The sequence below is a fragment of the Rhea americana genome, unplaced genomic scaffold (assembly GCF_003343005.1).
Source record: "Rhea americana isolate MKP2758 unplaced genomic scaffold, rheAme1 scaffold_4, whole genome shotgun sequence".
Classification (NCBI taxonomy): domain Eukaryota; kingdom Metazoa; phylum Chordata; class Aves; order Rheiformes; family Rheidae; genus Rhea; species Rhea americana.
The window spans coordinates 79,912-94,291 of record NW_028186534.1 but is presented as its reverse complement, the minus strand read 5'-3'; the positions used below and the strand labels follow the sequence as shown (position 1 = coordinate 94,291).

The 14,380-nt window shown below is 44.5% G+C and overlaps 1 protein-coding gene across 1 annotated transcript in view; it reads left to right on the top strand.

Annotated features, from left to right (window-relative positions):
- TOX2 (TOX high mobility group box family member 2) overlaps nt 1–13,697 on the top strand; it is a 135,061-nt gene extending 121,364 nt beyond the window's left edge. The window contains exons 7-9 of the mRNA XM_085313908.1: nt 2,986–3,393; nt 5,400–5,530; nt 12,628–13,697. Of these exons, the coding sequence (XP_085170034.1) occupies nt 2,986–3,393; nt 5,400–5,530; nt 12,628–12,664 (576 nt within the window). The 3' untranslated portion in view covers nt 12,665–13,697. The remainder of the gene's footprint in view (nt 1–2,985; nt 3,394–5,399; nt 5,531–12,627) is intronic.
- Nucleotides 13,698–14,380: the final 683 nt, after the last annotated feature.

The window sequence follows — 14,380 nt, the reverse complement described above, 5'->3', positions numbered from 1 at the left end:
TGCTCACAGCTCCTGGGCACACTTGGAGCAGTGCTATTACTCCCTGGCTGCCCTGAATTGCAGAATGGTACTTGGGTGTCTAAATGCGGTGTCTGGTCCTTGCTCCCTGAATGTGCTGTGAAGTCCCCTTCCACTGTTAGCTGTTTGGTTGCCTTTGCTGGTCTCAGTTCCCTCTGTTTTTTGTGCTAGGCTGGCRTATATGTCCTGAGTCCAGGGCTCTAGCAGAAGCACAGTTCATATCATACATGCACTGCAGTCAGTCAAACGGCTCTGGAGGAGCTGCAGCCYGATTGCTCCTGGCTCAGGCACGTGGCCTTGGCTAAAGAGCTTCGGAGAKCCTGACCACACACATCAGCACTGCGTGGAAAATGGGGCTGTGGAGACGCCTCTGTCCCCTCATGACACTTGGCTGCCTAATATTTGGCAAGGCAGCAAAGTTTTGCCTGGGCAGCAGTGCATTTTGGCTGTATATGATACACCATCCCAAGGAAGGCACTGGCCCATCTTGGATCCCAGCTGGGGTGGTGGGATAGGGCTTCCTCGGTGAGCAGGGAGCAGCCTTGCTCCCGGGTGGTATGTGGAGAGTCAGCCAGGCTGYGCTGCATGAAACAGAGCCCTCTCCAAGCCACCCATGCCGTTCCTGCTGCACAGGGTCGCACTGAATTGTGAAAGTGAGCCAAATCGCTGAAAGGGGAATGTAATTACCGAGGAGATAAACATGAGCTTCATGCCCTGGACAGCATCCTCAGAAGCCTTTCCTAACTCAGCTGCACTTGAAGGTTAACTGCTATGGCGAAAAGGTCAAAAAGGAAATAATCTAAGTCGCTTTCATTGAGTTAAGTGTTTAAAAAGATTCATAACTGCACTGCTGGATGTAAGACTAGCTTTGCTGGATATTCTGATATTGGTATTCTGCTCGTGCTGTGTACAGTACAGAGACATGGTATCTCCACATACAGCCAGGAAGCGGTAATCACTGTTGTGGAGGGTTTAGAGCAAGAGTTTGAAAGCGTGATTTTCGTATTTAAATACTCTTAGAAGTGAAAACCTTTACAGGCAGAGAAATTATTGCTGCAAGGAGAGGCCTCTGAACGAGCCAGTGTGCAGACAGCTTAGCGTGTCCAGGTAGGGCAGTGACATGCGAGCGGGAGGGAGTGCGGCACACAGGTCCCACTGACAACTCATCCCCCAGCTCCCCAAGCCTCCTCGGCCATTGGGAGGAGAGTCACCAATAAACATCTGCATACCCAGTGGATGCTTTGAAATCATCAGCAAAGTGTCAGACAGCACTTGGGGATACTGTGTACACGTGCACACACGTGAGTATGTGTATTAGGTTGTTTTCCCSTCTAAGACAATCTTCTTCACCTTGGTACTATGTCATATTTGCAATATGTTATCATCACATTTGGTTGCCACCATCTGCAGGATCCATGAGGATATGGTGGTGGATCTGAAGACATAAAGCCTTTGTACAAGCACCATAGCTGCCTGAACTGGCAAACAGAAGAGAAGCAAGGCCAGATATTTGAAAAGGGGATGGAAGGACTACTTTTCATGTGATGGGYTTATAAGGTCTTCCTGGACCTTCTGGAAACCTGTGAGGGTCCTACCCTGGACACCTATTGCCACGCCGTGGGTTGGTTAGTGTGGAGCGCATGGAGTCACAGCACAGTTTCCAAGGGTTGCTTGCAGTAAAGTGCTTTACTGGAGGCAAGCGGAGGGGTACAGGCTTCTGCACATGTAGAAGATATTAGTGACATGCATGTGCCTCTGCTACATCAGAAATTTGATTTTAGGAAATGCTGAGGATGAGCATCTCTGATTGAAGATACTTAGGAGGTTGTAGGTGTTCTGTCTCTTGGAGAGGCATCCAATTTAAGAAAAGTGCCCTTGTTGTTTCATAGCCCCCTTGCCAAGATCTGGCACACCTGGGACTCCTGTGTGTCTGCAGAAATAACYGCTGGCAGCATCCTAAGAAAGAGCTAGTCTGAAGGCAGTGAGGAGCAAAATTGGAGGGCGCCCTGAGCGGGCAATTGGACATTCAGACACAGGGGAAATGACTTGTAGTAAGAGAACAGCTAGTGTTTGCCCATTCTCGTTACTGATCTAATTATCTTCTGGGAGGAATGCGGTGAGTTGATAGAGAAGGTTTTTGGCTTCTTTTTTCTTTTTTTTTTTTTTTACTCAGTTTCTTTAGTGATCGCTCCTTTGGAGAAGTGCAACTTTGTTTTGAGTAAAACAGCACAGTGTGTTCCCTACTGCAGGATGAGAAAAAGGATCCGGAGTATCTCTATAGGGCCCATCTCAGGAAAAAAAAAACTCATTGACCAAGCCAGAAAATGTCATGTTGTTCTTTCCTTTCCCTGCAGAGATGAGGCCATCATTGTGTTGTACATTGCACAACCCTGTCAGGATTGCAGGAATGCACAAGATTAAGAAGGCAGAATTTTACAATCCCATTTGTCCTTTATTGGAAGAGAAAGTGATTCTGTCACCCACCTCCTTGGACCCGAGGAATGAACTGTAGGCAGACAGTTTGCCTSCATGCTGTTTAATGCCTCTCCTGTGCTCTAGTCTCTGCCGAATCCATGGTTCAGTTACTGGACTTTAATTTCCAGGGTCTGAATACTGCAGCCAGCCTGCTTTAACATAACTAGGCATAGCACTAGAAATGCCTGCACAGGCCTGGGTGGGACAAGAACAGGAACCACAGCCTGGACGTGAGGGAGCAGAGCCAGCTGGAGGCATTTGCCATAGGAAAGAAGAGAAGAGCGTATACTAGCCCTGGTCTATGCATCTGACGGAGGACTGGGTGTATTATAAAAAGAAAAGGGGATTGAGGAATAGGGTTTTGCACCATGATCAGCACAAGCTCCATGTGGGCCTCTCTCCATAATCCCTGCTTCTCATTTGTTCTTACAAGCTTTCTCTGCGTGGCTGGAAAGGAACGCTTTGTTCAGCCTCTGTTCTCTTTTCCCACAGAGCTCTGCCGATCAAGGTGAGACRAAAAGTGCCCAAACCAATCAACCTTCAAAAATGATCCCACCAAAACAGCCCATGTATACCATGCCACCGCAGGCCTCGTCACCTTATCCTGGATTAGGATCATTCCTGTCCCCATCGGACCTCCAGAACTACCGTGGACACCCCCACCCCAGCCTCTCCAGGACCCTCAACTCCAAACCCATGTTGCCCAGCATCAGTGCCTCCCCACCTCCATCTTTCCAAATCAGCCCTCCTCTTCACCAGCAGCTGTCCTTGCACCATCCGCAGAGCTCCATCCTCAACCAATCACTCAATATGCAGCAGGTCCCACAGCAATCCATCCTGTCTCCTCCCATGGCACTACAGGTACAGCCCCCAATGAATTCTTCACCTCCAGGGCAGCAGGTAAGTGCTCTGGCTCTTAGGCACTGCTCTAAAAGAGAAAGAGGTTGTAGAACATGAGCTGCACCATGTCCCCTCCCCCATGGAGAAAGTTTTCCCAAGGCGTGGAGACTCAGCCAGTGTGGGACGCCTCAGGAATTGYAGTTGTCCCAGGAGAAGATGCTTGTGTGCAGAGTCCTCCAGTGTTGTCTGTAGGGTCCCTCTGGATTTGTGCGATGATCATCTGAAGCGATGGCTTGGGTAGTCAGGGCCCCCTCTCATGACATCACTAAGAGAAGGAAGGGCTGGAAGATCATGGGATAATAGCAGGGATCTATGTGGGCTTTACCCCTAGGAAGACAAAAAGGAGAGAAGAACTATAAAAAACAAAATGTAAAATTATTAATTTTTCCTGGAGCTGCCTAGCAATAGGAGAAAATCCTTGTTGTGGTAGAGAGCTGCAAGGATGAAATGTAAGCTTAATATTACCAGCATAACAACAAAACAAATTGCAGAGAACTGTCTGATGAATGTGTAAAACCTGCTCAAGGAAACCATTCTTGGTGACGTCCAAGCTTGCCTAGTAGCCCACAGTCAGAGGATTCGGTCTGCGGTGTCAAGTTTTCTCTCCTTTAAGCTCAGTGTTAAGAAAATATATCAGGAGGAAAAACTGTCAATCGCAGAAAGCACTCCCCATGCCCTATAGAGAGCACGCCAGGATACAAAGAAAGAAATTAGTGATTTCCAGAGTTTATCCATCTGCAATATGAACTGGACAAACTATTCATAGTGGAGGACATATGCTCTGAAATTCACAGCTGRTATAATTTACTTGATGATGCTTTTAACTGTACTGTTAAAAGTACAGTTTTTATTCACCCAGCTGTTTGAATAATTTGTTTCACATGCTTACTAGATACATATCACAAAATTCAGAAAGTACTTTAGCACCGAACAAAGCTTTTTCACCATAATTTGACTCATTCAGTTATGAGACTAACTTTGAGAAAGCATAAATTATTAATTTGGGATCCTACATTGCAGTGGAATAAAATAAAAGGAGAGGGAACTCGAAGCACAATTATCCTTGACCATAATAAGAAGACATTCCACACCTGGGAAGGTCAGATCCTAGATCACATTTTAGTTTCTAACCTACCCTGGCTCTCTCAAATAGCTTTTGCAGCATAGTGGTTCTGTTTTGCCTATACCTAAGTAAAAGTGACTTCTGTAAACATCAGTGATAGCCTACATCCAGAAATAGGCATGAAAGGAGGTCCTCATAATCACTTTAATTGGGGTGTTTGTTGTTGCTATGGGCAGCATTTTTTGAAGCTTTGTTGCATGTATGTTTGTTAAAAAAATCAAGTATAAAAAACCCACAGTATCTTCATTTGGGTGYTTTGGAGGAAATCATATTTCTGAGCAGGTAACTACCTTGACTTATTATTCGTATACATTGCCTAATCTTACCTAATTAGGCTGGCCTCAAACAATCAGGACTATGATTGGCTTTCAGATCAGACAGTCTCCCAGAGTCCTTGTTAAATTGCCAGCAGCGACAGCTGATGGAGAGAATATTGCTTGTGTGGGTTTTCCTTACCTTGTTATTGTACAATATGATGGGCTGAYGGATTACTGCAAAGAGAGCTGCGCTTGAAGTGGAAAAATGGTTGTGATTGCCAGAATGCTGATGCAAAGGCCTTGGTGGCCATGTGCGTTCTGCAGCCGTTTCCCCAAATCCCCTGGGAGGGAAGCTCCTGAAAAACATGAGATGGAAATGGAGATGTAAAACAGATGTTGCTGCATTGACACCTGCTTGCAACAACTGACGTTGTGCAAGGTCCCACCATGCTCTGAGCCTGGACCCCCTGCTTTCCATGGGGCTCCCCAGCTGCGTAAGCACTCCAGGTGCTTCTGCACTGCAGTGTTCTCTGGGCAGTAAATGTGTTTATGCAATGTTAATAGAGCCTCTGTTTCTTCTACCTGTGTGTGCACACGTAACCCTTCCTTTCTTTTCCATCCCACAGGATTTTTCACATATTTCGCCTGAGTTTCCAAACAGTGTTGGACCCCGTTCGCCTGGTGCATCAAATCCTCCAGGAAGCACTGACTGGGACAACGACTACCCTAGCAGAGAGTGTGGGATTAACCACTGCAGGCCAGTAGACAAAACARAATATTGCTAATGCACTTTCCATTATCTGAACGCACAATCATCTGTAACTAAGTTCAGGAAAGGATGGGTGATAAAAACATGAAAATGTCATGCTACGAAAACAATTTGCATTTCTTTTTAATGTCATGGTGCTCCATTTCTTCAGAAGCCTGAAAGGAATCACTTGAGTCGCAGGCCTAAAGATAATTGGGCATCACTCAGCCATTGCTGAGTTGCGGAAGCAATTTCTGCTGAGTTTTTTCATCCTCCTCCAAGCCAAATTGATCAGCATCTTTTAACTAGAAAATACAGGAAACATAGTGTTTATAAATTGCTGGAAGTCTGACAATTTACAGCAGCTGAGACTCTGACCTAAAATCTACAGCAGGTTGATAGGTTAATTATGATAAATGAAACTCAAGATTTCCTCTTCTCACTGAAATGATACYGTATAAGCAGGTAGTTTGAAAATCACAGATTTCTTCATTGGGCATGAAGGACTTTCCATTTCTTTGTGTTTCTGTCCTATAAGCAAAGGAAGTTTGACATATTTCCTTCCAGAGCAGGACAGGGAGGCCCAGTCTGCTCCTGTTATGCATGCTGGACCCACTGTAGCCATCACACACAAAAAATGAGAAAAAAAAATCCAAGTCCTGTGAGGTTTTGGTGCATTGAGCCCTGGAAATAAGTGTTTTACAAATGCTTGCCARATTGTCCCGCTGGTTGGTCGGCAGAGTCTGCTCAGTGCAGCCAGCAGAGCTGGTTTGCTGGTCTGCTACTTGCTTGAGAAAACTAAACTTTATTCGATGAGCTTCACGTTTTGTGGATGTGTGCTTTACACAGAGCTTAGTCCCTGGACGTGGTGGGGGTTGAAGGAGTTYTGCCGTATCTACACTATCGTGTTTCTAAAATAATTGCCTTTGTATCTGAGGCCAAGATCTCCTCTAGTGTCTCTAGCAGTGGGCCCRTTATCCATTTTGGGGTTTAACCATGGGAGGGTACAAAGCCTTATCTTCCCAAGTGCCACACCACGCTTCAGTTCTCTGCTTCTTGCAGGAAACGGCCCCTGAAGCCTACTACCCCTAGTTCTGACATGAATGGGGCAGCATGAGGGTCACTTCAGTGATGTTCCAGTTCCCTGAGAAATAAAAAATARTGGAATTGTCTCAGTCACCAAAGTTGGGGAACGGTGGAAGGGTGAAAGTCACTCCAACCTCTGCCTAATCCACTGCTCTTGGCACCAGAGCTCAGCCGTGATAGTTCTGAGACTGCTGTTGTGCTCTGTAAAACAGGCACGTGGCTTGCTCTGAGAGCAGGTGGGGAAGGAAGCTTGGTAGCTCTCTGGGTATTGTGTGATTTACTTGGAGTGCAATGCTGTACTGGAACATCGCGCTTTCGTTCGAGATAATAGCGAGCTCCCAGCCTTTTCAGACTCTAGCTGCCGTCTGTGCCAGCACTGCACTTACAGTTGCTGGGCTGGGCACGGACAGTACAGACATTTAGTTCTTTGAGGGAAATACATAACTTGCGCCGAGCCATTAGAATAYGCTCCGCTGTCTGCCGGCGTGAGGGTGCGCAGCTACATGGATTATCCAGGTTCTGCAGGGAAACACTGCACAGTCCTTGAAATTGCCACAGACAACCCTAAAGAAGGAACCTGTTTGGCACTTCTTAAGAAAAATCGTTCTAGGTGCTATGGTCAAAGTGCTAAATCCACCTGGAGGTTTAAGGCCTGTGGACCCTCATTTCCAGAGGTGCTGGGCAAAGGCAGCTCCCATTGAAATTAGCCCACTCGAAATGAGTATCAGTAGTTAGGAGGTCAGCCGTGGTCCTGCAGCCTGGGTGCTCAGGGGCCCTGAACRTTCGTGGATCCCACAAGTGGTAGGTCCTTAGTTTAGATACTCAGATTTAATTAGGAAAATGTGAATACTAAGGTGCTGAAGCCAGAGTAACACCATGACCCAAAAGAGCTGAACTAGGTGCCAAGGTGAAGGGAAGCATCTTCTTTCAGTGCAGGACAAAGGTCTGAAACCAAGTGGCAGCAACCCAGCCTCCACCCCGCGGACTGCCATTCAGCTTTGGGACTGCCTCCAAGGCAGGATGCTGGCATGGTCAGAGCACTTTTTGGAAAACACTCGATTCCCTCTGCAAATCCCAGTGGAGCCCAAGCAGCATACAGGGCTTACAGAGCCAGGTGGAGAGCAGGAGACTGGGGACACTCAGAAAGATGAAATGCTAACGTATGCAGGACTGAGTTTTGTTGCTAAAACAAGCTCTTTAACATCCTGCTCGAAGGCTGCATTGTAAGCAGAGAGCCCATGCAATTCATGATCAAAGCTCATGTATTTCATGCCTTTGTTACAGCAAAAATATCAAATTTCATGGGTTTATCACAGCTTCCTGGAAAAAATAATTATAAGACCAGACAGATTATGCAGAAACTTCCAGTTAATTATTAGAGTAGATTATAGCAATGAACTCAGATGGGTGTGGGTCAGTACTGCAGAGAGTGTTTAGTGCATCAAAAACTGTCCTACTCTCTGTTAAGGAAAGAGCTGATCTCCCATTACTTGAGAGACATGATCTGCTGGAAGCCTRACTCTCAAAGCTGACTTGTTAAGCYTAAGTTCTTRTTATATTGCAAAGCCTGGTATGTCGGCAGTACCATCACCTCCTGCTCCTGCTAAGTCCTTGTATTTGCTGCTGAAGTGCATCCTGTGTCACCTGTAGCGTCTGCACACATTTGTAGGACAAACCCTCTTCTCACTACTGAACTCCAGCTCCTGTTTGTCTCAAGGGCCATATCTGCCTCTCATCGTTCTGCACATCCGTACTGCCTCTCTCATAAATTTTGCACTAATTTGGAAGCTACATCCCAAGTTACACTTAGACTCTTCTGCACAGCCTTGCTGTGATCTGAACATTTGGCCGTGCCCGGTTAGCTGTGTGCCTCAACAGCCTCGGCAAACAGCAGGACTTAGGCAATGCAGGCTGGGCAATAAAGGGAACGCACATCTTGTTGGGCTTGATTCATCAGCACAGTTTTAGGTATAATCGGGAAATCTCTGGATCATGTAATTGCCCATTTCAACCTTAAAACTGCATTCTGCTTAATTGCAATTAGAGCAGCACTCTGAGGAGCAAAATCACCAACTGTCTAGAAAGAAGAAGGATTATTTTCTGTTGTGATGCGGCTCAGCTGTAGAGTCTTAGATTCCTGAAAGAGAGGATCATACCAACCTCCCCAGCACAGAAGCACTCCTGTCTGGTGCTCYGGATTACGATTTTTATTTCATGTCAGACTTTGATACTGCTTTAGCTTCCAACCTGCGTTGACACTGGGTTGTCTGGGGTAAAATTTCCTAATCTTACATTTTCTTTTGTATCTGTYATCCAGAAACTTTTGTAAAACTAAGAAGACTAGGCTTCTCTCTGTGCTTCCACATCTAATAAATCCTTTTATGAGGAATTTCTTCAGCTTTTTTTTTCAGTCTATGACTGCAAGTTAAATGTCATTAAACGATCCTTCTTCCTTTATACCCATCAAATTCTAGGTTCCTGTGAGCARACACTCCTTAGCTCATAAATCAACCATGTTAGAGTTTTAGATTTTTCTTTGTCTGTCTTCTGTCCATTCTTAATTATTTTGCTGTGTTTGGTGACTTCTATCCAAATTTTCTAGCTCTTTCTGGGCTCTAGCTATTCTAGATCATTAATAAAGACATGAGTAGTGTTTTCTGATTCGAGATTAATATATGACTGTCACTCCACACAAGCAATTGCAACATAAGATTTTATTACTTCTTGTCATCATATCGCAAGCTACTTAATCTCRTCACCAGCCTCCCTCACCTGACAGTCTTTTTCTCATGCTTGCTCTTTCCTAGGTACCCACGTACCAGGTATTTTTTTGGAATGACTTTCTCCACTTGAACTAGCTCACTTTTGTTGCAGCTTGGTTTGCAATTGCCTGTAAAATCTTTCTTAATTCCTCCAGGCACCTCTGTATTTTTTTCTTCTGTCCTGTCTTATAATTGCAAATCTTTGCACCCATAATATGTCTTCAAGATTCATTTGCATTTGTCTCCTATCATCTAGATTTTTGGTGATAAAACTGAACTAGATACCTCTTTCCATGTCCTTCATCTTATTTGCAAGAGTTAACATTATTCATCAGGTTTCAGAAAGCACTGTATTAAGACACTCTGTTATTCAGGAGATGCTGAACAGCCTGGTCCTGCTTTGAGAGGGAACAGATAGCCTTTAGAAGTCCCTTCCAGCCTCTGTTATTTTATGATTCAAAGTATTACCTGAAGTCCCTATGGATTTCACCTAGTCTGTAGCCTACGCCTGCTRTTTTAGTGAGCTGATGAAGAAGTCACCCTACATGGTGTTGCATGATGCCTCTGTTATAAACACGTGCTGATTCTTCCTTGGCATAGCTGCTGTCCCCAGATAAATGTTAACCATCTTGAAAGCTTGAGTGGAGGTCAGCAAATGGAATTGCAGAGAGCTGTGAAAGCCCAGCAGAAAGCTGCAAGGTTGTGGTGTTCCTGCAGTTGCGTRTGGGTGTGACAGCATCAGGCTGGCATTGCAAAATGATATTCAGCTCTTGGCATGGACTAGTTTCTTTCTGGATGCCATTATTCAGCAGCTTTTCTCCCCCTTCTTCCCACCCTCYTTAGGTTAAAAGATAGGAGAGCCTAGACACTGTGATCAGATCCAAGCACTCATCAAGWGCAAATTATGAGCCACATACTGGCTCTTAGGAAGCCTGTGCAGGCATCAGCATTACAGGAAGGTCTTGCCCCTGAAAACTGATACTACATTTTTTCCAATTAGGCAGTATCTGCCAAGATCCTGGTTTCTCAGAAATACGATTGCTTGTCTGGTCGTTATGACGTTYATCACCAGTTTCTGGGATTTACATAGGCTCCATGATCTCCACCAACTGCAGGTCCCCTGGCATACCTGAATCGTAGGCTTTCTGCTGTGAGTTGRCTAGATGTGCAAAACTGTGTACAACCAGTTCATCCAGAGGCACAGAACCTCTATAATTCATGCTAATGATGAAGCGATCTACTCCAAATGGGTGAATATTCCARATCAGAAACTAAGTGAATGAACACTGTAAAAAGGCAAAGATAAAACATCACAAATGCACTTAGTTTGGATTCAATTATTTATGGTAATACTTTGTAATGTACTGGGAAATGTTCTGTACCATATTTTGTAAAATTAATGACGTTTTAGTATTGGAATACCTCACTGCTGCTCACTGATATTAAATCTTCGCTGAGAGCAGTAGGGAAGATTGCATTTTAAATGCAGATTATAAAATGTGGAGATTAACAAAGTGCAGTCAAGTTTACGTTGCACTCCATCAACAACAGGATTGCCTTGTTGTCTGCTGTTTCTCTATTTTTCCGCTCAGAGTCATACACACACCAAAATCTGCCAAAGCTTTGTTATTTTCTTCGCYGCCTTTTCAGGCCACATGCCCTTAAGGACCAGGCAGAGTTTTCATCAGATCAGTATAAATGATAAAATCAATCAAAATGTCTTCTGGATTTCAAAGTAAAATCCACATAGGTGACTTCAGCCAGCAGAGGGGACATACCGCTCACTGCCTRCTGCCTCCATCCAATTGCTCTCTCCAGTATTCCCTGAAAAAAGAACATCTGGGGGTGGGTTGTAGGCCACCGCGCGTGGAAATTAAATATGCCAGTCTTAYGTGGAATATGGAAACATCTTGGGAAGGCTGACAAGCCTCCTGGTTAGGTCTACCTGGTGGGTTGTGCTGGCCAGGTTCCTTGGAGAGCTGAGAAGAGCCCTTGCAGTGAAGACTGGCATACTTGTATGAGGTACCACGGATATTCATGGGAACCCCGCCTGTGGGGTCGTCCCAGCACGGCTCCCACAATGCTGAGGAAGGGCGAGGAAGACCTTCAGAGGAAAGGCTCCCCCTGAGAGGAGCTCCACATGCRTAGCTGATGTGATTTGTGATTTTTTTCTGTATGAACAGTTGTGATACCAGTTACTACAGTGCCTCACCTCAGGGACAGTTTGGGTTTGGGGAAGGCAACAGTTAGAAGTTAGCTGTGATAGCTGTGTGCCTGCCTGACTCCGCTAAGTTTCCCATCTATGACAGACCTGGATCTCCTGAATTCAAATTCATTGGTTTAACAACTCGATCACTTCAAGTTCCTCCAAGGCAGGGACATACAAAGCATGCACATCCCTTGCTAACACCCCTTTATTCCTCGTCCTTAACCCCTTGTCTTCCATGGGTTTATTGTACCTCCTACTGTCTTCCTCAGACCTGGGGGAAAGACTGGCTAATCCTGCTTTCTCCAAGCACCAGAGCAAAGAAATTTTTCCCCTCACTTCCTGATTTTTTAGCTTTTCTGGTTGTACTTATTTTGGGAGACAAGGAGAGGTTAGAGAGGCATCAAGAAAGTGATGTCTCCCATGTTCTTCATCCATCTAGTTTCCATAAATCCTCCTGGACACCTACAACTATCTTTGGATAAACCCCTTAATCATATTTTTGAGACTGCTACCTGTTAAACAGTACTCAAATGACATGTTTTATTCAAAATCAAGTGTATCTTTTTAAAACCTCTGTGTATTAATGTAAAGAGAGTTATGAACAGAAGAACTGGTGGCCAGGGGCTGAGTCCAGGTAGGATGCTTCCACTGCAGGATGATGGAGCCTGCAGCAGCATTGCACTCACGTTCTGGCCTGAGCTCCAAAGCGTGGCTCTTGCCTGGAGCCCCAGCAAGAGCAAAAATTAAGCTACAGGAAGGAATTTTTGATTAAGACCKTTCTGTTAAAATTACAGCACTAACAGCATGCCAGGCTGTCAGTTTAAGTAAGTGCCTTCTGCTTGGTTCATCTCATCACCACTTGTCCCTACATGCAGACCGCTTTATGTCTTCCGTTGTGGAGTGCCTTAAAACCATGGCATGGCTAAAGCCTGGTGTGCAACCAATTGTGCAAATGCTCATTTCAAGCTGTCCCCACTGCCAGCTCTCCCAAGTTACTTTATGGCTGTTTTCCTGCCCGTCTCACCTTCTGCCTTTCATTTCTCTTACAGCATGCTGCCAAGGGACAAGGCACTCTACCTCACCTAAAACTCAACATGTCTTTTTGAGGAGGCTCAGATGAAGGACACTTGAGAGGGTCTATCATACAGACTACCCGGAGAGGCACCGAGCAAGTCGTATGGGCGAGAGAGCTAATCTACTGCACCTCATCGCTGGCTTTGTTTCCAGGCTCTAAGAGCAGTTTTCTTCTATTATTTCTGCACTCTAAAGCCTACTTTCCGTGGAAGTCCAAAACCTCATAAATCATGAAGAACAAAAAATAAAAATAAAAAAAATAAATAAATACAAAACCAACAAAAAAAGGACACCATTTTTTTTGCTTGCCATCAGCTTAGCTACAGACTATTTTCCTAGTGAACTGCTTTTAGATGCAGCATAGGCCCAGGTCTGGTGTCCTAAAGCATTAGGCCAGCTCAGTAGGAGGATGCACTCTTTTGACTTGCTAACAGCACTAAACTTTGTGCAAGAAAATGTGAAGTTTGTGTGAATATTGTACATGCAAAGGCCTTGGATGTCTGGCAAAAAAATACAAAAAATAAATAAAAACTATTCCTAGCTAGGTGGGGGGAGTGAGCAGAAGGCAAAATACAAGAGGAAAAATGTGAAAAAGATCATGAAAATATAATTTGTTGGATAGTTGTAAGTAGTTTACTAAGTGTTTTAGAGCTGTGCTAAAGACATCTTTAAGATTTTTTTGTGAAAAAAATTAGTAGTTTACTTTATAGTAAGAGCATTTTATATTAATTGTAGCACATTTTTTAGTTATACATAGAAGGGAGATGTGTATAAAATAAACCAACAAAAAAAAGCCTGCCAAACTTGTTTCTATTATTTGTACAGCAAGAAATGGACAATTTATATCCATGTTGTATGGCATTATTATATTTTTTTCTGCCATATGTCCATCTATTTAAAAATTGCTGACAATGATTTTTGTCTATTTATGAAAGATTAGAGAGCATAATTACAGTTTCTCATAAGGTGCATTTTTGATTTTTTTTTTTAATTTTTTATTTTGTTTGATGGTGCTGCTTTCACAGCACCTGGCACATTCGGTTCACAATGCTTATCTTACCTTTCTTTATAATAAAATGTATGAAAAGTCRGAACCGAACCAGTCTCTTCTTATTCTGTGGGCTGCCACATGCACACCCTGAAAATGGTCCCAGCCAGCAAGGCCCGGCGCCTGGTCTCGTCCGCTTCAGTTTTCCCATCCCTTGCTCCCGTCTCATCCCATTCTTGCTTTCGTTCTCTCCCCTTTGCCAAATCCTTCTCTTCTCCCCTTTTCTTTTTCACGCCATGCTCTAGCTCAATAGCACTTAGCTAAATGTGCGTGGGACCATCATCTGGCATCACTGAGCAATGCCAGCCACCTTGCAAGACAGGCATTTTTGAGTTGCTTTTCTTGGAAAAATGCTCTCTTGTACACTCAGCAAAGGGTAGTTTCCTTTATAAACCACTAATTTGTTGCTGTATGTGTTTCCCTGCAAAACTAACGCGTGTCCCAGCCCCCTTAAAGACACTTGTCCCTTCTGCCAGTTGCTGCACAGACAGAAAAATGTCTCTGTAGACATGGGAGTCATCAAACTGTCCGATGGCCATTGACAGATGCCAACAAGACACCAATTTCCAGCTTCTGGGAAGCCCAGATGAGAAGGACAGTCAGACACAGCCAAGGTGGAAAATTCAAACACTATGAAAACTAACACGATGTGAAATTTCACACCAGCGGCCACCTGTCTG